The 23,992-nt window shown below is 42.0% G+C and overlaps 1 protein-coding gene across 1 annotated transcript in view; it reads right to left on the bottom strand.

Moving 5' to 3' along the window:
* EZR (ezrin) overlaps positions 1-23,992 on the bottom strand; it is a 37,184-nt gene that overhangs the window by 2,528 nt on the left and 10,664 nt on the right. Inside the window, exons 2-11 of the mRNA XM_054279504.1 lie at positions 17,132-17,215; positions 12,111-12,206; positions 11,043-11,317; positions 10,172-10,255; positions 9,384-9,530; positions 5,920-6,016; positions 2,655-2,818; positions 1,645-1,775; positions 817-977; positions 452-544 (exon numbers count right to left, since the gene is read on the bottom strand). Coding sequence (XP_054135479.1) covers positions 452-544; positions 817-977; positions 1,645-1,775; positions 2,655-2,818; positions 5,920-6,016; positions 9,384-9,530; positions 10,172-10,255; positions 11,043-11,317; positions 12,111-12,206; positions 17,132-17,215 — 1,332 coding nt within the window. The remainder of the gene's footprint in view (positions 1-451; positions 545-816; positions 978-1,644; positions 1,776-2,654; positions 2,819-5,919; positions 6,017-9,383; positions 9,531-10,171; positions 10,256-11,042; positions 11,318-12,110; positions 12,207-17,131; positions 17,216-23,992) is intronic.

Genomic DNA, 23,992 nt, shown 5'->3' with positions numbered 1-23,992 from the left:
TTGCACTGGGAGCAGCAGCACTCCAAGCCTTATGTGGTTTCACTGCAGCAGTTGATTAAACTCTCCTGATACAGGGATCAGGAAGCCACCACCAACAGCACGTGCCCCTCAAAACAGACACCTGCAGTGTGGCTGTTTTGCAGCATCTTCTCTTGACTGATGTAATGTTTTCAGACATTTAATCATGGATTACATGCATCATTTATTCATGTGCCCCCCTCTCTCCAAGGCTCCAAGACAATGATCACATTTTTAGGTTTTATACAGGTTTTCATTCTGACTTTTGACTGAAGGGTTGTTGGAAGAAAGGTGTTTTTGCAGACATATTGCACATTCATGACAAGTTTGATCTTTTTCGCTGCTGAACAGATGTTTGCTTCCACACGTTTGAGAAGTCACACCAGGCTAAGAACCACAGAATTTTAGAGCAACTGGTAAAGCAGATACTCACTCTGATTTGCCACTCTTCAACCTCACTCTCTTTACGCTTCCTTGCCTCTTCGAGAAGTGCTATCTTGGCTGTATACTCTGCAAGCTCTGTAGCCTGTTGAATAATAAAATGGGAATTACAGGGACTCTTAGAAAAAAGACCAACCCAACCAAAAAACCAAACACAATAAAAAATACTGTTAACTCTCGTAGAGACTGAATAAGAAACTAAGAACTAAAAATTAGATTGCCTATGATAGAAACCAGTGCCACAATGACAGCCCAGTACCTCACTGCACTGTTGTTCCCAGGACATGATGGCTTTGCCTTACTCAAGGGCACAGTAATATGCCTCTGTATCTTGTTCTCAAAATAGCTGAGTCTTACCAGCTGTTCCTGGCTCTTTATCTGGTCCATAGTTTGTCTCTCCAGCTCTTCCTTGGCCTGCAGGGCTGCCAAACGTTCAGCTTCCAGGCGTTCTGCCTCCTCCTGGGCCCGTTTCCTCTCCTCTTCCAGCTGAATGGCTCTTTGGATCTGATCTGACAGCTCTGCAAAGAGACAGATCAATGTGGTTAGTCCAAAAGTCTGCTCAAAGCTGAGGAACTTCAGTCTCTTAGGTAACTGCAGAAGTCATGACAGGACTTTATTCCAGCTTGCAATACTCCCTTCACTGTGCTCCTCAAAGTAATAATTTGCATAATACACCAAGTAACTGGATTCAGAAGTAGTCAGAGGCACATTGCAATTAAACCTTCTGAGATGTTTGCACTGAAGTCTGTAACACTGACATGATTCTGCTGCTGTTAATTGACATTGTGCTGCATGGACCAGATGTTGTGTTCTTCTGTGCATTGAAACAGAAGCTTCCATTTCACTGGAAAGATTTGTTCCCAAAGTATTTTTCTGTTAGGAGTGAGTAAAAAGTACTTGAGGGCTGAACTCCTGCTGACTGCTGGAAGTGGCTGTGCTACTTAAATCCTCCTGGCAACAGGGGAAAACAGAGTTCCTGCCCTTTCGTTTCCAAATAAAAACTGCAGATTTTATGCTACTTTCATCCTTTGGATGCACATTAGTACATTTAGCTGTATTGGCAGACTGACATTATTAAGTCTTGCCAAGCCATCCCAGTGTCACCAGATTTAGGCAAGGCATGGGCAACAACCCATACACCCCCTCTGTGGAGCACAGTACATGGTCAGCCAGGACATACTTTACCTTTCTCTGCTTTCTGAGTCTTCACTTCATACTCTTGTAGCCTCACCAGCAGCTCCTCCTTCTCCCTCAGCATTTGTTCTTTCTCCCTCTCAATTGTCTCTCTCCTCTTCTTTTCATCTTCTAGTTGTTTCCTGTTAGGAACACATTTCATGCTGGAAGCTCACTTTCAGACCCAAGCTACTGCCAGACAAGAAAGCTGGCTGGGAACCTCTCCAGGCAGCTCAATGGGAAAGTGGCTGCCACGAAACAGGAGCCAGAAGACAGAAATTGTTCCTTCATCTCTTTAGAATTTTTGCTCCGTTTAAGATACTCCATTTCATAATAGCATTTGTATTTTTGTTGGTTGCCACAGAAATTTAGAATACCAAGTAGCCTCTAGACCCAGAGAGGAAAAAGACTGGTATTGCAAGGCAGAAGAGGTGTAACTTTGTTACTTCTGCCATATGGAAAGTTAAGGAGGTGTGAAACAACAGGACTGAGAGAACAGAGACAAACAATCCACAAGTTCAGGAAAAAAGCAGCATGATTTCTTGAATCATAAGCAACTGCAGCCAGTGGTAGAATTGCTATTCCTTTTTCCTTGCCTGTAAGAGATCTCCCAGTTCCTTCTGTCTTTACGGAGTACACATATGTGCTCCCTGTGAAGGCTTCTCCCTACTCCCAAACATCCCATGGCCCAGCACATAAATCAGATGCCAACATTCCAGAGTCAGGAAAATCCTTCTCTAGGAGCACACCATCACACCAGAGCCTGCTGTGCCTTTACTTGCACATTTTCTTGCAGCTCCTGAGGCTGCAGCCAGGACAGCTGCCTGTGTGGGCACAGGGCCAAGCGGGAAGGGTAAAACAGTCCCACTGCAGGACACCCCAAAAGTCCCTGCCCACAGAGCTCCAGGGCCACACGTGCTCCCCCTGAGCCTCGCCCGTGGGTGCAGCTGCTTGCTGAACCCTGGCACCTGGGTGTCATTTACTTCTGCCATGCCACACCAGCTGCCTGCATCCAAGCCCACCTTTCCAGTTGTTTCTGGTGCTTCTCCTCCCGGGCCTGGGCCTTCATCTGCTGCACCTCGATGGTGTCGGGCTTCCTGCGCCGCATGTACAGCTCGTGGTTGCCCATGCAGAGCTGCAGGATCCTCTTGTTAATTCTCAGGCGAGGGGCATAAAACACAAAGTCCTGGGAGAGAGAGACACCACAGTCAGTTTTTCCAAACACTGTTTCTCCTCCCAGCTAACTGCAGACAGAACATCTTGTCACTAATTTAATTCTAATCCAGACATAAATGCAAGACCATTTAAACACAGCAGCAGGGACTGAAAATATCATCTGAAGCCAAAATTATTGCGATTTATATTCTCCATTTAAAGTCTACATAGAATGTGCAAGTTACTCTTCTAGATAAAGCATCTTTTAGAGAAAATCCCAGATAGATGAAGCCTCATTTAAATGGACATTACTAGATGTTCCAGAAGGTTCTGGGTTGGCAGGTAAACATCTGGGCAACACACAGACCTCTAGTGTTGAGTGGTTTTTCAGTTTGCAATTTTGTGACTGAAAGACAAAGCATAAACTACAAATTTGTAGAATTTCTCAATCTATCTGAATCAACATTCAAGGCCCTGTGTGTTTTTTCAGATAATTTCTTATTATCTTTGATTAATAAGAATAATTAATATCTTATTATTTATTTCAATAACATTCTTGTCCATTCCATGGCATTTCCTAGTTAAGCTGACCTAGGCTGTTAGAAGAGTGTCAAATGAAAACTAATTTTTTAACCACCAACCACATGGGTTATTTGGAATATCAGGTTGCAAGCAGTGACCAAACAAATGATATTCTAAAATTTCTGGTTCAGTAAAAAGGACACTCCCAAATTTCTTATTACCTGTCCTATAGCCAGACTTTTACAGAAATTATAAATTAGACTAGCTCTTCTAGAAGAAAACCAACTAAGGAAGGGATAAAAGGCCCAAGTTCACTACCTTCCTGATAATTTTTCTGAGTCCACAACCACACACATCTACAACACAGTCTAAACTTACACAGTGGATACACACACATCTACAACACAGTCTAAACTTACACAGTGGATAAACATCCTTGTGCTTTTTCTGTGTACTACATGGATAGTAGGCAAGCTGCCACATGACCACCATAAAGCAGTGCCCATTCCTTGGAATTACTCTCCTATGGATTGCCTCACTGTTAGCAAAAGATGGAACCGGGTATGGAAGCAGTGACCATGTTTTTAATTGCCTGAGCTCAGAAGCACAACTGTGGCTATCTCTGGGAAATCTAGAAGTCACACGAAGCAATTAAAAGCTCCCTAAGTGGCATTAAGATGAACATGCTGGCAAAGACTGATTTTCTCCCATGCATTTCCCTAATGCACACTGGCTGCAGAAGAGGCAGCCAGGGCACTGTGCTGTGCTCTCCCACTAAATCCTGCTGGAGCCATTCCGAGGCTCACAGGTCTGATCCTGATAATTGTGACTGTAAACTGCTCATCCACCCTTCTACTTCTGATAAGTAACTGTAAAACCAAAGTTTGTGCACATTGTGATGAACAGGTCCTGTGCTGAGGCAAAGCTCACTTCCATGGAAGTAAATACTGAGGGTATGGATGGTGCTTGCATTTGTCATTTAAAGCCATAATCAAGGGACACAACATTCAAATATAAATATAAAAAAAATTCCTTTCTTTCCTCATCCCCAGCCTACCCCAGATCTCACACAATGGGAGAATTGCACTTTGGTATTTCAAAGATAATGTGCTGAAAATCTTGGAGTATATGGGCAGACAAAGCCCAAAAATTAAAAAGCTTATCCTGGGCAAGGTGCCACAGGACTCTGCCCTTTACATTACTGTAAATTTAAACACAGGCATATAGAGATGGTCCAAATTAAGAGAGACCTTCCCAACCTACAACTTGAGTGGACTGAGTATTTTGCTGTAGTTATGATGCCTGCCCTTCTAAAAGGAGATACAAGCACACAAAAAGACCCAGACAACTTCCTGAATACCCAAAATTAGTGCCCAGGTAAATTCTTATTTTAGGCATAGCTTTAAACATACCATCAGCCAGAGGGAAAATAATAATTGACAGGGAAAGAGGAAACATAACTGAGGTTTTCAATGCTAACACCTTTCTGTACCAGCCTTTTGCAAGCCTTCCATCTCACACTCAGATTTACTCTTTGGGGAGTGGGTGGCAAGCTGTGATCTGTGTTTTGTAATTATGTACAACACATGCAAGAGGCTCTTCTATTGAGAAAAGCGTGCCTGACAGTCCAGCTTTCTATCTCTGGGGAGCTCTGTTGTTTTCACTAACAGCATTACAGAAAAAAGCTCCTCTCCCCCAGGTTCTTATCTGGAGGAGGGAAGAAATCCCTGCAGCACACAGTGCATTAGTATCCTTTAAATTACTGGGAGGATCTTTTGCTGTTAGAGATATTTATAAGCCATCATCCTTTGCCAAAGCCACGCTGCTTATTATTTCTCTGGGCTGCACTTATCCACCAAGGCCAAGTACTGGGGTGGGGGAAGAGCAGAGGAGATCTTTCTCAACTACTCCAATAATTTCACAAGACTGACACAATGACATCCACCCATACCAATTATTCCACCTTATGTTCTCAACAGGTCAAAGTAAGTTTCTAATTCCTCACTAAAATAACTCTGAAAACATACTTTTAAGTGTTGAAAAGCAACATTCACAGGTAGCTATATTTCAGCTCTCCACCAAAGTCATATCCCTGAAATTTACCTTGGTGTTCAAGAAAGCCAGTGAACACCACATTTTACTCTGTCAGAAGTGTGGAAGTGGGCAGTGATGGATGGGAAGCCATATGTATCCATGTGGTTTTGCAGTAGCATTTGAACTACTTCTGTAATTTTTTTAATGTTTTGGTATTTTTAAATGAAAAAACAAAAATAAAATTTAGCTATCAGCTTGCATGCACTGAAAGATATGCAGAGAAGCCTCACAGAACTAGCAAACGAGCAAAGAACCTCAAATTTGAGCATGAAGTTACCCAGTTTGCTACAAAAAAGGACTCTGCACTTGTAAAATCCTTATCTTTTTCCACATTAGCTATCACTATCAGCCCTTCATTTATGCTGCACAGAAAAAACAGCAGCTCTAAATACACTCTAAATACAAATGCTTATTTTGCATCTAGAATATCTGTGGCTTTCTCCTCTCCCAAAACTACTTTATTTTGAGATGAAACAGTATCAGCTGTATCTAGGAGTCCCTTCTGGATATACTTACCGGTGCCTTCTTGTCAATGGGCTTTATAACAAACTTCTTGTCATTGAAAGAGATGTTTCTGATTTCGCTCCAGGGGAACCCAATCTTTGGGGTTAGTCTGGAAAGAAGAAAAACTTGTTTTAAGGGATGATGCAATAAACATTTTTCCCCCATATTGCTTCCAACACACAGACTTGGTGGAATGCAATGCTTCACAAAGCTTTCCCAAAAGAGAGAAGACAGTAATTGAACCAGAATACCACAGGGAGTAGGAAAAGAAGCCCAGCAACCTCTCTTAGTGATTTTCTTCTCATTCTCACCACTCTACTGACCTTTGGCTATGTAAATAGGAATGGACTCTGCTGAAGCCACATGATCAGCTGCTTCTAAGCTTAATTCTTTTCACTCTGGTCCCAAAATCCACAGCATGCAGACTTTATGTGCAGTGCTTCCCTGCACAGACCTCTCACACATCATGGGAGGCATGATCCAAAGTAACTGAGCTGCTCCCCACACCCTAGAGCACCCAGAGGCAAACCCACCCTGCTGTGGTACAGCCAGCCCAGTCACCTCCATGCTGCCTTCTCTGAAGTGCTGGGCAGGCACCATTGGTAGGAGAAGATTTATTTTCTTTTATTTCACAGAATGGGTCATGTTGGAAGGGACCACAGTGGATTATCTGGCCCAACCTCCCTGCTCTAGCAGGGTCATCCCAGAGCACATGGCACAGGAATGCATCCTGAACACCTCCAGGCAGGGAGACTCTACAGCCTCTCTGGGCAATCTGTTCCAGGGCATGGTCACCTGTACACGAGCAGAATGCGAGGAAGAACTTCTTGTGCACAACACAGAAGTTCTTCCTCACATTCAGGTGGAACTCCCTGTGCACCAGAGCCTCTCCTTGCCCCATTGCTCAGGAGCAGTGGCTCCATCCTTTGACACCCTCCCTTCAGATATCTCCTCCCCTAGACGACAGGCAAGGTTGGTAACAAAGGCCCTGTTCTCTCCTTCCACACAAGCTGCTCTTTGAGCCCATCCCATGAGTCACCCAGCGGAACTTCACTCGCTGCTCATGCAATGAGCTGTGCCACGTGGCTCCCACCAGTGAAAAGCTCCCCTATGAAGCAAAGGGCAGGATTCAGACTCCCAGCTCTTCCTCGCTGCTGAGGAGTCCAGGTCTGCTGATTTGTTTGAAATTTTTCTATATGACTCACTAAACACTTGAGATTTTCCTCTGCCTTAATTTCTGCAGAGTCTTGCATATAAAAAGTTTGTCATGAGATCAAATGTTTCTGAGTCATTCCAATACTTCACCTTCACACACCTGATCAGCTCTGCAGCAAGTTCTAACATCACAAGGACTTGTGCATGTGACTATAATAAAGTCCTTTAATTAGCCCAACCATAAATTTTTTTAAAATTTAATATCACATTATTATTCTTCTCTTAGCAAGGGACGGTATATTCTCTAGAGATAGCTGTTTATGATTAAAAACTGTAATAATTGTGTCTTACATAAAAAATAATGACAACAAGCAATCTTCTTGTTATTCTCTAACCCCTCCAACGTATGTGTCTCTGTCACAATTATTCTTGCAAATTATTTGAAGACACAAGTATTTAATGTTTAGCACTTACAGAAATGTTTATCATCACAATGGACCACTCAAATTCTGTAAGAATTCTGTGGAGCACATTGATTAAAGAAAAAAAGAGCAATTTTGGGAGGAATTTCCCTCATTGTCAAAGAGATGGAAAGCTACTACATTAAAAGATTTTGCTGGGTCCAAGCACAAAAAAAACCCAACAACCTTGCTTCATTTAAATTCAGACATCAAGAATAAAATTCACCCTCTTCAGAACTATCCACTTCCTAATCTCTAACTCAACTGCAAGATTATGCAACAGTGTGTGTGTATGTGTGTGTAACATTAAGAACTGTAAAGAAAATTATTTGATTAGACTAAGATTAACTAATTACTCCAGCCTCCATCACATTAGTACAAGTGCTTAAATCCAAGATAATACAGTCTGACAGACAACTAAAATAATTCACTCATTAGTAAGTTCTACTGCAGATTCTTCCCTTTAATGCAGAGGAAAAAAAAGCCTGAATATACCCAGAAACAGGACATTGACATGCACTGCAGTATAGAGGCTCACACACCTACAGCACAGCCTCATTTTCTTCGTGTTACACTCCAACAATGAAATCTCTGCTTCTTCATCTTTGCCCTCAGTCCCCAAACTTCGCACCTACAAACCAGAGGTGCCATACACATTACTATTTCTAGTCCCCACATCTGTTGGAAAGACTTAATTATATAGTGGCAAGAGTTACAGCAGAAATAAGCAGTTTATTCCAGCACTGTATTTGTTTTGCAAACGCTCTCGATAGGCCTCCACAGTCAATGGCTACACTCTGATTTCTGCAGCTCGAAAAACCTGTTTGTGTGACCATGGTTACATAGCAAGACCAGTCATTCAGGACTGAAGTATTACATGAGCGAAACTACTTCTCTTTCAAGTGACACTCCTTGTTTTCTGGGTGACAGCACATATTAGCATTGCAGAAAAGACTGCCTTTCTCTTTGCCTTATCAACAGAAGATGCAGAGAGTTCCAATTAATATTTGGGTTGCATTCGAACCTTTTTGGAGGCGAAGATGTAGAACAGATGAAATCCGTTCTGTATTTCAATGATAGTCTGTTACAGATTAGTGACATGAAATAAAGATTGGAAACATAGGGGAGAGGAAAAGAAAGCAGTCTAGACAGCAATGCTCCATCTAAAAAATAGCTATTTTAACTCCCTTCAATCCTTCAGTTGCAGAGTATTAGAAGAGACTAGCAGGCTTAGACACAGCTGTTCTCACCTTCTTATTATGTTTATTTATAGATGTAGTCTATCATTTCCCACCTACTATCCAATTAATAATGGCTCTGCCTTTACCAGAAGGGCTGATTAAAACTGTGTGTACTTCAGCAAGCCCTCATTTCATTCCTTGTTCACAGTAACTATATAGGTTAGCCTCTCCCTGGGTTCTGGGTGTCACCCAGCTTTGCTTTTGTGTCCACCCCATAATCTGCCTTTTTCAGAACCGGGCAGCTGCACACACATCCATCATTAACTTCAGGACAGGAGTTTCCTTAGGTGTCTGCAGATACCTTAGCCTAGCCAGGTTCTCATTGTGGCCACTGATGGCAAACCTGGTGACCTGACTCAAGGAAAAGCCAGGTAAACTCCTCAGTTCAGGATTCAGCCCCAGCACTGTGCACAATTATGAGCATTGTGCAACTGACATCTCTCTTTACACAGCAGGTAGAGTTAGCAGCTCAGGAAAGACATGAAAGCACAGGGGATGTGAAAGCCCATTTCCCAGCTTCACCTACTGATCCAAAACTGGAACACAAGCATTCCTGTACATGAGAAATGTCCCATACCAACCCTCTTTGGAAGGTCAGAGGCAAAAACAAAAGCCGTACTTATCATCCTTTTCATAGATGTTGAGCCCCAAGGCATCGACTCCCAGCCAAAGATCAGTTCCTTTCTTATTCTTGATTTCAAAGTAGTTGATCCCATACATCTCCAGGTCTTGGGCAATCTTCAGGTACTCCAGCATGGCATTCTCTCTGATTGAGACAAGAAAAAAAAACAGATAAATGAGAAACCAACATCAGTTTTAGCTCAGAAAACACAAACAGCTCAGAAGAAAAAAAAAATTTCCTAAACCTCACTTGAAACTCAGAAGTTAAAACTGAACATGCACCATTAGGATTCACTTTAGAAGTTATGAGAGCATGTCTACCAGCACACACAGAGAATTTTTCCATATACCAATCCCTAGTACTTCCAGGCAGAAAATCAGCAACATTCACCTCCCTCAGCACTCATAGCACTCATCCTTGTCTCAGGGTACAATGAGTAGGAAAGGTATAGGATCTGAGCTTTCCCCATCTGTCAATGCAAATGCTTCAATGACTGTAAGGTTTGACAGCACCTTTACTCTTTTCCCCACTCAAAGCTGTCATTAATCCAATGTGCACAGGTCCCAGACCTTCAGGAAGCCACACTGTTCTCAGCACCAGCACAAAATATACTGTGATCCAATACTGAACTAAAAAATACCCACCAGGAGTAGTGTGTATCACTCACACAGGCAGCTCAAGAGTCTAAACCACAGACTAACAAAACCATGTTGTAGAAATGCAAACTTAAGGTAACCAAACAAGCAGCAGGGTGATCAGCCCAAGGACCAACACAAAACACTCACTTGAGCATCCCACTGTGCTCAGCGTGCCACACCTGGATCCGTTCCTCCCACTGCTCTCTGGAGAGTTTATGCTGGTCCATCACCCTACACAAGGAAACAGACATCAGCAAGATTAGAGGTTCTGCAATATCCACTGATGGTGATCTTTGCTCTCACCCTGGTGGAAGCTTTACTGCAGCCAAAAGGAAAACCCTACTCAGCCCAAAGATCTTCTCTGTGAAGCAGGGCAATGCAGAATGGGCAAAAACCCTCTGCAAAGCCTTTCTGGTCACTGCCCAGACACATGAGAGGTATAAGCAAAACTCTGCAAACGAATCACACACATACTGTAGACACCAGGGGATTACCACAAAGCAAAAGTGGGTGCAATCCCTGGAATCAGACATTGCTGCAGTGCCATCTGGAAGGGTAAACAGAAGCCATTGGTCTGATAACATCCACTGATCCTGAGTGAGGATGGACTGTGAAGCCACAAGACATGCTTTCCACAAACAAGCTTTTTAGGACTGTACTTTAGGATTAAGGACACACAAGCCAACCTTCTTCAAGAATGACATATTCTTGACTTAATGCTGCTCTTTTCTTTTTAAAGAAGAAACATTCATACTGCCACAGTTACTGGCATGGCAGCAGTGTTTAAGAAATAAAAGCTGAATACAAAACTATATTTCCTCTCTAACCAACACAAGGAGAAGCAAAAATATACTGAAATATGACAGATAGAAATGAAATAAGGGAAAAATCCAATTATATGCAATTCAATTAAAAAAAAAAACCAAAGCCAAAGATACTTTTAAATGAAACTCGCTGCATTTAAATAGAATTCAAATTAAAAAATAAAAAAAGAGACTGTATCAGCCAATTCCTTCACCTTTGGGGGATCAGACGCTCTGAATTGAGGTATCCAGGCTTGTGCACCTCTTTGTTGTAATCTCCAAATTTGGCCTGCACAGCATAGGAACCAAGAAGTACTGCTGTTTCAGGAGGACAGTAGATCTCATCACTGAGGATCCCTTCCTTCACCTGCAGGAAGAACAGCTTCTGCGTGATGTCCTGAATCAGCTCTTCAGACACATCCTCTGGGAAGAACTTGGCACGGAATCTGAACTGGAGGGGATTCTCTTTTCTGATTTCTTGAGCAGAAACCTGAGGACAGAGGTGACACCACAACTGAGCAGGTGTTTTTTTGCGAACAATAGAATAGAGTGCTTTAAGACAGAAAAAAGAATTTGGGGCATTTGCCATAAGAGGTCAGTGACTGGCAACTCTGTAGTGAATTCCTTAATTCTGGCTCTTTACTGATACAAGAGAACATGGGGGAGATGCATTATGTTTTCCAACTAAGCCAGTTAAATCCTGTTTGTACAGCAAACACTGGTCACTGGAGAATGATTTACTGTGCTGTATCAGATGGCAAACCCACCCAGTACTGTGTGTGTTTGACAGAGAACAGCCCCCTGACATTAAACAGGTGTGTCAGCGACTGCCCCACCAAGAAAAGCAGTCCATGCCCTCCTAAGAGCTGGGAACACAAAAACAGGAGCACACCAGAGGCATCAGCACCTGGCTGCCCAGCTTGGAAGTGCCTCTTCTCCAATTAGGACACAACTGATCCTGCACAGGCAGGGCCTAAGCCCGTGCCAGCCAAGTGCTCCTCCAGCCACAGAAAGTGCAGCTGCTTCCTCCCAACAAAGTACAGTATCCAGGTGCTGCTGCACACGTGGCAAATGCTTCCTGCAACTCAGAGAGTGAAAGGGCTTCTACCATGTCACACCTCACCCATGGAGATCACAATGTTATCTCTAAAAACAATCCTGGAATTATGAAAATTAGGGCACAATCAACAGCAGGCACAAGGTGTATGAAGTTGCAGCCAATAACACATCAGGAAACATACAAGCTTTAACCTTTGGCCAGCAATTAGCCCAAAGTCTGTTACCTTTTTATCAAGCTTCAGCCAAGTTTGGAATCCTTTGTTGTCCACATACTGAAGACCAAAGTACCACACTTCTCGCAAACCTATGGTTTTAACCACCTGCAACAGAAAGGTAAAAAAGAAAAAGCTATTGCAGGAAAAATTTCACTTGAGGCCCAGGTATCCTTTCGAGTCCCACATCACCTGTGATGGGTGCAGGCAAGAGCCTAAACGTACTCATCTCTTAATTTCACCTTGCAGACAAGGATATGCAGCTGCATTGTGCATGATGATGACAGCATAGGCTGAGATACTTGTCCCACCCAGTTTCTAGAAGATGATGATCTTGGGGAAAGCAGGTGAGACAAACAGCGAGTGACAGGCCACCAACTGCTAGACTGACACACTGGCAGCAGGTGGGGCTTCTGCTTGCTTTTATCTACAGACTCATCTTAAAATTGTACTTAGTAAAGCAGATGAGTTATGTCACCGAAGTTTTTGGTGGGATGGTCTCTAATGGTATTAGTACTAATTGCAACTAGTTAGCAGCACTAAAATGGCTCAAGTGACCTTGTCTGCCAGTCACCAGAGACTATTCCTTCTAGAGGAAGCAACTGAGGTGCTTCATACCCCTGCTGTGAGGCTCTGAGATTAAAACAAGATGCAAGTATTCTCAGTCAAGGTTATTATTTCTTTAAACCCCCCAAAAGGCTCAGTTTATGAAGGACAAGAATACATTGATGCCCCCACATTAGGACAAGTTTCATTTCATATATTGTAAATACTAACCAGCTGAAAGACACAGAAACACCATCCATTGACTGGGTGGTGCCCTTACTAGAAAAGCAGTCCTGTTTGGACATGTTACATTGCCTCAGTGGAGGACAGAGCCAGCAAGTCTCTGACCTTCACCTACTCTTGAGAGCTTGTTCTTATAGCCAAGTGCTTGGCTGCCAGCTCATGTACCTGTAAAGCTGTGCTCTAGACACAGCCAAAATCTGCAAAGATCAACCACGTTCACAGCTGCATCACTTCTGTTATGTTATTTGCAGAGTAGCCCCACAAAAAGTGATGTAGGCATCAATACAGGGAGCTCAACTGAGTGGAAGGCAAGAAGAGTTAAAAACCACTGAATGAGTTAGGGAAGTGTGACAGATTTGGGAATGTGTAGTTACATGTGCTTCAACAAGTCTAAGATCTCAACCAAGGATCTGTTTCACCTCCACATTTAAGGTATTGCTGGAGACACTCTGGCTGGAGAGCAGACTTGAGAAAAACAATGTCATGTTAGCTAAGACTAACTAGAGTTTATCAGAAAGACAATAAAACCCACCAATCCAAACAAACAAAAAAAACCCAACCTCCCACCACGTTCTTTTAAAAAAAGAGCTGGGCTCTGTAAATAATTCAGCTTTTACTTGACTAAAATTCCTTTTCCCTCCTCCCTCACAGTGACTTGTTTCATCATGGGAGACAAGTTTTGTGACAGCTGGATGTATTTTTATGAAGTTTAACAGGAAACCAGGGGTATGTTGAGTGTGATACTTCCTGTTGCACAAAAGAATGTTGCAACTTTGTTAAAATAAAAAGTTACATAAATCAAGCGGTTATCAGGTCATTATCTCTGAATGTCTCTTACAAGAGAAAAAGTACACTTCCTATAAATAGAGTTAGAAAGTTTTCAGAAATCATGACCCCTCAAATTCTTCCCAAACCTAAAAGCAAGGAAGGAGAAAGTATTAAGCTAAACTTCATAATTTGACCGTTTGAGTTTCAATACAAAGAACAAAGAAGGTTTTGGCCTGTACTGGGAAATGCTCTGTAAACTTCCTCCACGGCAAAACAAGGAAGAAATAAGAAACAAGGCATTATATACAAGATGAAAGACACCTCCTCTGCTTCCTCAAATGCATGAAGCCGCAAATCTTGAGTCTTCCCATTCCATGCAGTTGTGCATTCACTCCCAGAGAATGCCAGTTACACCCCCCTCCATTTGAATTTCTTTTACACGTGGTCAGGAGGGCACATGGCCACCTGGGAGATATTCCAGCCAGCAGCAGAGCCCACTGGGCTGGTCCTTGGGATGCCTCAGACCTCACTGCAGCATAAACTCTGCACAGGACTGGCTTGAGTGGAGGGGAACTTAATATTCACAGGTTTCCTTCCTTTCTCTCTCCTGTAAAAGGAGCTATAGAACACCTTACATGCAGGATACAGACATCTAGCAAAGCCTAGCTCTGGTTTCTGACAACCAGGCCAATAAATCACCTTGTAGTTTTTAAAAATAGCTTGGTTCTTCAAAACCCCCACGGTGGTTCTGCAGTTCCAGCTGGGCCACTCCCCATACCTGTGAAAACCTGTTGCCTCCACAGGCTTTATCTGAGTGTAAACTCCACCCGAGATAAGGGCCTAGTGAAAGGCTTGCTCAACAGAACTGAAGAGAGAATGTATGGTCTTCACCTTTTCTGGTTTTGTGCTGCTCAGTTCTACCTCAGCCTTCCCTTGATATGCACAAGTATCCTCCAACAAGGTATGAAATATGGATAAGAATTTCCAATCACAGGTTTTAAACCCATGCCATGGGATGTAAGGAGCAAATCTCCACGAGGTGTAGGTCTATCCCAATAGTGCACTAGTCATTCTGCAGAAATCCATAAGTATCCAGACAGCAAGCTAAAATAGAAGTATCTTGAATCTGAAACAGCCTGCCTTTTCCATGTTCTCAGGATTTTTGAACTTCTCAGCTGAAAGCAGAGAGAATAGTTTCCCTTCTGCCAGAGAGATGACCCTGACTCTGAATAGATGTAAGCATTTAGTTAATATATATGGAGGAGGCAAGTACTTGTTGAATGCTTGTCATAAGGGCATACTTACAGTCTAATCTAAAGCATTGCTTTTAAAAACCTGGCTTTCAGTAATTTGGATTTTCATACTGATGGAGATAAAATCCAATTTCTGTTTTGGATCAACATGAAAGGGCCAGGGGAAGAAGTTACTCTGATGCTATGGTGATCAACATGAATGGAATCATAGAATCATAGAATGGCCTGGGTTGGAAGGGACCTTAAAGATCATCTAGTTCCACTCCCTGCCATGCACAGGGACACCTTACACTAGACCAGATTGCTCAGAGTTCCATTCAAGCAGGCCTTAAACACTTTCAGGGTTAGGGCATCCACACCTTCTCTGGACAGCCTGTTCCAGTGCTTCACCACCAACACAGTAAAGAATTTCTTCCTTATATCTAATCTAAAGATGCTTCCTTCAGTTTGAATCCATTCCCCCTGGCCCTGACACTACATGCCCTTGTAAATAGTCTCTCTCCAACTTTTTTTAGGGCTCCTTTCAGGCACTGGAAGGCTGCAGTTAGGTCACCTTCTCTTCTCCAGGCTGAATAATCCCAATTCTCAGCCTTTCCTCATAGCAGAAGTGATCCATCTCCCTAATCAACTTGGTGACACTCCTCTGGAAGATCAAGCTGCAGGTACTGTTTACATAAAAATACAGGTTTCAAATGCACTTCAGCAAATCTCCTGTCACAGAATCATAAAATATTCTGAGGGAAGGGATCAACAAGGATCATCAAGCTCAACTCTAACATGAATAAACCATATGGGGATTGAACCCTTGGCCTCTGTGTTCAATGAATACTTGATGTTTATCCCACATCAGTAGTAATCAAAAGGAATTAAAGTTAGATTTAATACTAAACACAAGCTGGGCTACTCAGTTTTGTACTGTGAAGCTCTGCAGTGCTTAGTATTTGATTTCCTTCTTTCATTCCTTTCAAGAACTCACTAAAAGCTTTTTTCCTGTTAGTTTGTTGGGGGTTTGGAATTTTGTTTATTTTTTAACTGATTTGTGGGTTGTTTGTTTGGGGTTTCTTTTCTGGATCTTCTTTTTAAGTACTTCTCAATGCACAATTGCCATAAGGCCTAGCAAGTTCTAGTTCACTCACTGAAACAAGAATTGTACCAACAATACCCCAGAAGGAATGGACATTGTTTCGCCAATACTGCCTACCTGAGCAGCAGTAGCTACTCAAGTACAACCACCCTCAGCTATCAAGGTTAGTGGGTACAAGGGAAGAAGTACAAATAATGGTTTGTGAACATGTTAAAATGTGTGACTGAAGTCTGCATAGACCAATTCTTATTTTTCAGGTCTACAGCAGAAATGGTTAGAAGCAATTCTTTTCTTTTTCTTTTTCTTTTCAGTTGCAGAGCAGTAGGTAAATTTTTTTTCTGCTAAAATCTAGGCCTTGCTTCAGTTTTATAACAGCCAGCTACTTAAGTCAATAATAACAAAGTTTCACAAATAGCACACAGTTTGTTTTAGCTGTCTTTATCTGATCTTTGCAGGTCCATCTTCAAATAGACCTGAATATTGTTAAAGCACTAACAGGAAGAATAACATTACAGGAGGACAGTCTTGGCCACTCAAGCTCTCCACTTCCCTGGGAATCCCTGAAGGCAGGGTTCCCTGCACTAATCTCTGCTCCATCCTGCTGCACAGGGGCTTCTTACAAGGCATGCTGTCTGTAAATGCTGCACAGAGATCACAAACTCTTCTGATTTTCCAGTATTTTGGCAAACTCAAACACCTGTGTTAACTCAAACCCAGCATTTGAATGAATGCAGCCATGCCAACACCCTCATCAGCCACCTGAAGACCTGATTCTGAACAGTTTTATGCACAAGAGCAACATTTCAACCTTAAAAGTTAAGAACCATGTAAGAGCTAAGCAGTATTTCAAAGCAAGAGGTACATTTTTACATGTTAGTTATGCTGTCTAAATATTTTAGACAGTCCATCATCCAACATGCTAGGAAGACAGGTTTCACTGGAACATAACATACCTGCAAGGGGTTTTGCTTTTTTCTTTTACTGTGATGGAATTTAGAGATCTTAGTTCAGACTGGGGCCGTTTGATTAGGAGGTAGGGAGAAGAAAGATAGGTTTGGAATCCAGTCTTAAGAAAACACTACAGTCCAAAACATACTCCAAAATTAAACAGCAAGAGCCCCCAGGAACCCTTCACTGACCTGGTCGAAGAGCTGCTTGCCTGTAGTGTTTGGCTGGATGGCAAACTCCAGCTCTGCATCCATAGTAACAACTCGAACGTTGATCTAGGGAAAAAAACAAAAAGCATTGTTTAAGATGCATTGAAAGTTACTTCTAGGTGTTAACAGAGTCCTTTGTGTACAAGAGTCTCCATGCTTTGATGCACTCCTGTAACCTCTATAATAAACACACTTAAGCCTCAATTAGAATCGTGTTATCACACCAGCAAACTTAATTGGGGCACTCATTCCGCTGTTTTAAGCAAATTGCTCCACAGGTTTTCTTACTCAAGACAGGATTGGACAGATCTTCTGGTTCAACAGGAGGGTATTTTAGACCTGACCCTTTCCAGGCCTAAACCCTCCTGGACTAAGAGCTGCTGTGGATACACATTATAGCTGCCTGCAGGCCATCCCTTGGATTACGAAAGGCCCTAATGACTAAATTAAATTTAAGACTTATAATTTAACTTCCATTTATATTAGAGCTGGAATTAATCTGAGGTTTTAAAGGCAAAAGGCTGCAGATTATTCTTATAAAGCAATCAGCATTAACCTGATAAACGTTCATTCTTACCCTCATAAAAATCTGTTCAGCACATAAAAACAGTAGTAACAGGTACTGAATGATTCTACAGGGCAGGAGTTCAATAAGCTCTTGCTGTCAGTGAAGAAACAACATAACTAGATTTACTGCAATGGCACTAGACTGCAAGAGAGAGGTTACTACTGAATGCAGAAGGCAAGAGTGTTTAATGACTAGAAAAAGTCTATTAGCAGTTAATCAGGATGCAAAAGCAGCAACTAATCTTGCAGGGAATGGCATAAGGACCAGTAAAATGGCAAATCGGGAAAGGATTACCTCCAACTGTTCTGAATGCAGCTTGTAATATTATACTACTTCTCAAAAAGCACAACAATCCCAAAAGAAATCTAAAAATCCCAAATATGTATGATTGTGTAGTACAGCTATGCTACAAGGCCAGACAACATGTAAGGTACAGGCAGATGAGATTTCTTGACAATTTCCCAACAATTTGGTAATGCCACATGACAGAAAGCCACATTAAGAGACCAGGACAGCCTGGCCCACATCTGAAGAAACGAGAGGTAAAAGAGGAAGGAGAGGAATAGAATCGCTCACTACAAAGCTTTGGCCTTCAGCAGTTCCCAGCGACTTAACTATGTATGTTTAAACTCTAGGATAAATGTAAGGTGTAACAATGTTACAATTAACACAGAATTGGGAATAAAACAAGTTGCTTCAGCTAGTTTTAGTAAAATATATTTAAAAGCTTTGCACTCCTTTTTCAGTGAGACACTGAATGTTTAACCAACCTCCTTCAGTTTAATGGTGGACCTGTCAATGTTAGGTTAATGGCTGAACTTGTTTTTAGAGATATTTTCCAAACTAAATGATTCTATGAAGGCATCAAGTATCTTTATGGAGTTGTTTTCTTTCTTCTGCTCCCACATGACAGAGTATCCTCCCAAAGAAAGATGACTGAAGACACTTTCCAAGTCACAGGACCCCAGAACTAAACCAGAGAAGATGACTTAGTGAAGCCGCTTTTATGCTGTATTTTTAAAGCACTGTCCTTTAAAAAAATGCTTTAAATGCAAGATGGAAGAACAAGCAAGAAGGTAAAAGGAGTTCTTGGAAAACCTAACTAGCATTTGAGATCATAATGGAGCATGGAGTTATGCTTAAGGTTTTCTTCCCATGCCTTAAGAAGCAAAGATTTCCCAATAAATTTTTCCAGTGTAGGAAGGTAGGGGAAGTTCAGATATCAAATTCTGTGGAACAGCAAGTCTGCAATTCAAAGATGTGACCTTAAAAAACACCTGTTGCTTAATCCCTCTCAACATTAAATCCCTAATCATATTCTAATCCCTTTCTACCCACTTCAAGAAAACATATGCTCATCGTCTTAGTTTTGTGCTGAGCAAGTTATTTGTTCTTCTGGCTGAAACACCATAGAAGTGTAAAACAAGTATCACTTTACAAGCTAAAGAACTTAAAGGAAGTGCTTCTTACTCCTTACCAGAAAACCTGCAGAATGCTGGCTGAGTACAAAATTCCAGCTCATACCAGCATGTATTTTCTTCTCTCTCTCCTTGGTGGTTATCTGCTAGTAAAAAAAAGTTAAACTCCCTAGTCTTGTTTCACTACAACCCTCAAAGACTGTAGGATCAGCTATACAGTGAGCTATTTAGTGCATTTAGCTGCTACATATTTCATTAATTATTTTAGTATAAAGACTAAAAATTGTAGTCATCTCCTTTTCCACTTCAATCATTTAAAGTTGGAAGCATGCAGGAGCATGACTACTTAGTTATCCAAAAAGCTTTCAAGGACACTTGTGGCCTGCAGTAAAGGTTAATTCCTGTGTCCTCTAAGGGCTGCATAACCATCAGGACAAAGAGGAATTTCCCTGGTGCCCTCAGACAAACTGCCAGCCACAAGACAGGCACAGCAAGAAGAGACCTTCTGTCCCTTCAATGTGTTGATGACTGCTTGGAATATCCTTTGAGTCTCCTTCCTGCCCTATTAAGCCCTCCTGCTTCTCATCTCCAAACCTTAACCTTGACTTCATGAACATAATGATTTTAACAGTGCTTCTAAATGGATGTCCTACAACCACTCCATACATGCAAGCTTTTAGCCACAGAGAAACTCTTAGTAAAGCAGCAAACATGAAACTCTGGTTCAGACAGCCTGAAGAAACCTCGATGTCTGCTCCACTGAGAGTCGATGAGTTTGGCACTCAGCTCAGACCAGATGGAGCTCCCCACGGCGCCAAGACGATTAAATCAACACCTAATGTGCTAACCAATTCAGGTATTGTTGGGGAGGAGAACAACCAAGAACTCAAACTCATTTCCATGAGCAACAAATGGAGAACTTTCACAAGTGAAGTCCTACCCTGTCTAGGCAAGGCATGTCCTTTAAAGATCCTACCAAATCCTGGCAGTAATCCAGGACAATGTTGAAGCCATAACCAAAATGAAAACAGCTTTTCATTTTTAAGAGCACAAAGGTGTGGAGAGAACAGCTATAATACATGAAATAAAGCTTATATTAAAAAATATGTGCTTTTATGCACAAATCACACTAAAAATCATGGACAGTAAGATGTAACTTCTTTCTTGATAGGCTAATGTCATAACAATTTATTATTCTGGGGATTGGAAATAGATTATATTTAAGGTCCTTTCAAACCTAAACTATTAAATAATTCTACTTTTATGTCTGAGGCTAACACACTTAAAATGACAAATAGGGCCCTTAAGGTTTCCTTGTGCATTCAGAAACACTACAGAACACAAGTTTTTCCTCTTCCCGTCTTAGGATGCATAAAATTGCTAACAAATTTGATCCAGAAGAGAAAAAGCACGCTGTTGAAAAGGCAATGCCATGTGCATTAAAATGAAAAACTCTCAATGAAGCTGAAGAATTTAGTACACTGAAAGACTGAACACCAGTTCCATGACCTCATACTGGACTGCAAGTGCTAGCTACCTTACCAACTCCAACAAGAGAATAGAAGATAAAGGCCAGAGCTAGAGAGAATTTCAGAGTACAGTTTAAATGATTATAACACTATGGAAAGCAATGGTAGTTAGAATGGAATCTTCTGTGCTTTAGCAATGCCCTTAAGTCATGCATTTGTTTCTTTTGTTGCCGATAAAATAACATCTTTTCTAATGCTAAGTCAGGAGATCAATCTGTGGGGCAGGTGCAGCCTTTCAGAGTCCATGCACAACAGTAGAGTAACTTGAACAATCAAAGCGCCCTTTGAAAAACATTCAGAAAACACTCTCTTAAGGAGGCAACACACTGCCAAGCAGCTGAGTGGCACCATGTCTGTGGAAGGATCAAGACCTAGACAGGAACCCAAGAAGACATTGCCTCTTCAGCCCCATCCTCTCTCAAACACCCAGTTTTCAGGTGTGTTGGACACAGAAAAAACTACAGCTGTGTGTTCAAACATTGGATTCTTGAGCACCTTGGTGCAGAACCACTATATGATTGCAGGCAACACGGTACCTTTGAAGCGAACCATCCCTCTGCTGATACTGCAGCTCTACTGAAAAACATCCCACACTAAAGCGAAAAGGGCAGGGAGAGCAGGGAAAAACCCCACAGCTGTCAGACACACTATGCTATTGTGGATATTTTGCAGCCTGATGCATGTAATCGAAGAGTTCACTTGCATTATAAAATAGTTCAGTGAAACCACGAAGTTGTGCAAGTCATTTAAATAAGACCATACAATTTAATTTCAGCAAATACACATGATAAAGGGCACTAAATACCAACTTTTACCCATTAACACAGGACAAACCGGTACTTAACTGTGTCACTTATCATTGTCATTAGGCAGGTCTAAATGCCTTAGACAATGCTCAGGAATGTTTTCTCCCCTTTCCAGGGAGGAAGAAAGACCCGAGTCTCCTAAACAGCAGGTTTCCAAGCTCACTATCTTTCCAAGTGGTGGCAATTGGCAGTGGAGAAACCTAGATAGACATGCCTTGTTTCTTCAGTCACTGGATGTCTGGAAATCCCAGGAGTCACTGGTACATTTAAGCAAATCAGCCACATTTTGAACTGCTGTTCTGCACAGCACATTCTATGAAAAACAGCATGCAGAGCCGTCAAGCCTTTTTGCACACACACTGACTGTGTGGATATGGACTTGCTTGTGCTGAAAGAATACAGAAATCTTGACAAGGAGGACGCAGTGGCATTAATAATAGCATTAAGAAAGTAGTAGCATTAATCCTCACTTCTGCAGGTCTACTCTTTCACCAGGCAAGCAGCAACTACTAATGGAACAAATAATAGGCAAGCTTCTTGGCCTGGTCTGCAATGCATCTGCAAGGACAAAGTAATCTCATTTTGACCTTAGCAACCAGAGCTGTTCACAGATGCGTGGAGTGATTAAGTATCTGGTAATAGGAAAAACAACTTCATGCAGCAGCATCAGAAGGGCAATGAAACTGCTCTCTATTCTTCCACATTCCATTCAGTAGTGTTCACTGGTTCCAGGTCCAGCAACAAAGAAAGATATTGTCCTAACTGATGGAGTAACTGTTGTCCCAGCTCCCGGAAACTGTTATGGGAAAATTTTCAACTTTGAGGAGGGAAAAAAAATCCTAGCAGCTTCAGAGCTCAGAGCTGATCTGCTAACACTTCAGTATCTGCATTCCTCCATCCTGCATAAGTTACTTAAGTCAACAGGTAATGGTTCAGAGACCGTGCAGAGAAGACTGAGATGGTAAGTAGTGCAAATAACACAAAAGCAACTGCGGAAATATTAGTTAAATTTATGGTACACTTCTTAAGAATGTACTTATGAACACCAGCATATCAAGAACACAACACCTGGAGACAATTCTGTTTCTTCTCTGACAGAATAACCTGCCTGACTGATCAAATAAAATCTAATAACATATTTGATGTGGTGCCATACAACACAGACTAGGCATACAACAAATCTGAGCCATGTGAAATTACAACCAAATGACAAGCTGTGCACCTACGTTCTCCATAGCTTCTTTCAGAGCAGGAGATAAATGTCATGAATATCAAGCAAATGGTCAATTCCATTCGCTGCTGCAGGATTGCCAAATTCCAGCTTCCCTCTCAGCTGGGCTCAGCACCTTCACCTTGCAGGAACTACAGCAGGGACACATATTCTGACCTTTTCATGTCAAGTCAAGGTCTTGAAAAGGGGATGTGAGTGGGGTGGGATTGAGGGAATAAGAAAACAAAGTTTTCTTACAATCCCTGGAAAATGGAGTGCACTTACAAGATCATGAACAGCACCTAGTCAAGAACAAATAAGTTCTTTGGAAGGACAGCGCTGGAATTCAAGGATGTTGGTAGGTCTGAAAAATAGCTGCAAGTGTTACACTTGGAGAGGTGAGAATGGAGAAGAGGCAGAGATGAACAAATTACAGGCTTGCAAACAATGGGCTACAGCAGGACTGCAGAGAAGGATGTGGTTTATTATAATCCCCAGAAAAACACCACATTTCCTGGTGTGATGCTATTACACAGAGGGGAAAATTACATTCTTGAGTGTATTTGTCACCGGAAGCATTACAGCAGGTGACTATTCTGCTCTGCCTGCCTCGATGACTTGCTAGATGGAATGCCATCACCAAAATCGGAATGCTTCTTTTGCAAGGGGGCAAGTTAATCAAGGAAAGTCTACACTGACCTACGGGTCAAGTGTTTCTGGGTTGGTTGCCAGTTGGGGTTTTTTTAATCTGTGTGGTTTTGGGGCTTTTTATTTGTTGGTGGAGGTTTTCTGTTTGTTTCAAACTAGATTTTATTTTTAAACATGTCAGTCATCCCTTTCCAAATGGGAGTTGTCTGAAACATGACATGTTTTATGTAGAAGACTATAAAAAATTCTAAATCCACATGGAGAAAACCAGCAAAAAGCCCTCTTATTGCAGGCTGGGTAACATGACAAGAAACAGTAATTGCTGGAGTGGTAAGACATTATGATATTATGTAGCCACTTCCACGCAGCCTTCAGAAAACACAGGTCCAAGTCCTTCCCAGCGCTACACTTCGATGGTTTAAAGGACGTCCAAGAACCTGAAACGGGAAGGCAAATGACAGACCCACCATTTCTCTTCTGGGGGAAGGAGAATCTGGTTCCTATGGGAATGGGAAAGAACTGCACAGCCCAGCCATGAAGAAAGCCTTTCACAGCTCCTCCCCTGCTCCCATGGCAGAATCTTTCATGCAGCACCTGCCTCACACGGAGCACATCAGGGAGGGCAGTGGCAGCACAGCACAGCAGCCATGAGCCCTCCCCTGCA

This window comes from Melozone crissalis, unplaced genomic scaffold, assembly GCF_028551555.1.
Source record: "Melozone crissalis strain CALT ecotype California unplaced genomic scaffold, PUWL_Pcris_2 ptg000027l_1, whole genome shotgun sequence".
NCBI lineage: Eukaryota > Metazoa > Chordata > Aves > Passeriformes > Passerellidae > Melozone > Melozone crissalis.
This window is presented reverse-complemented; position numbering and strand designations above follow the sequence as displayed.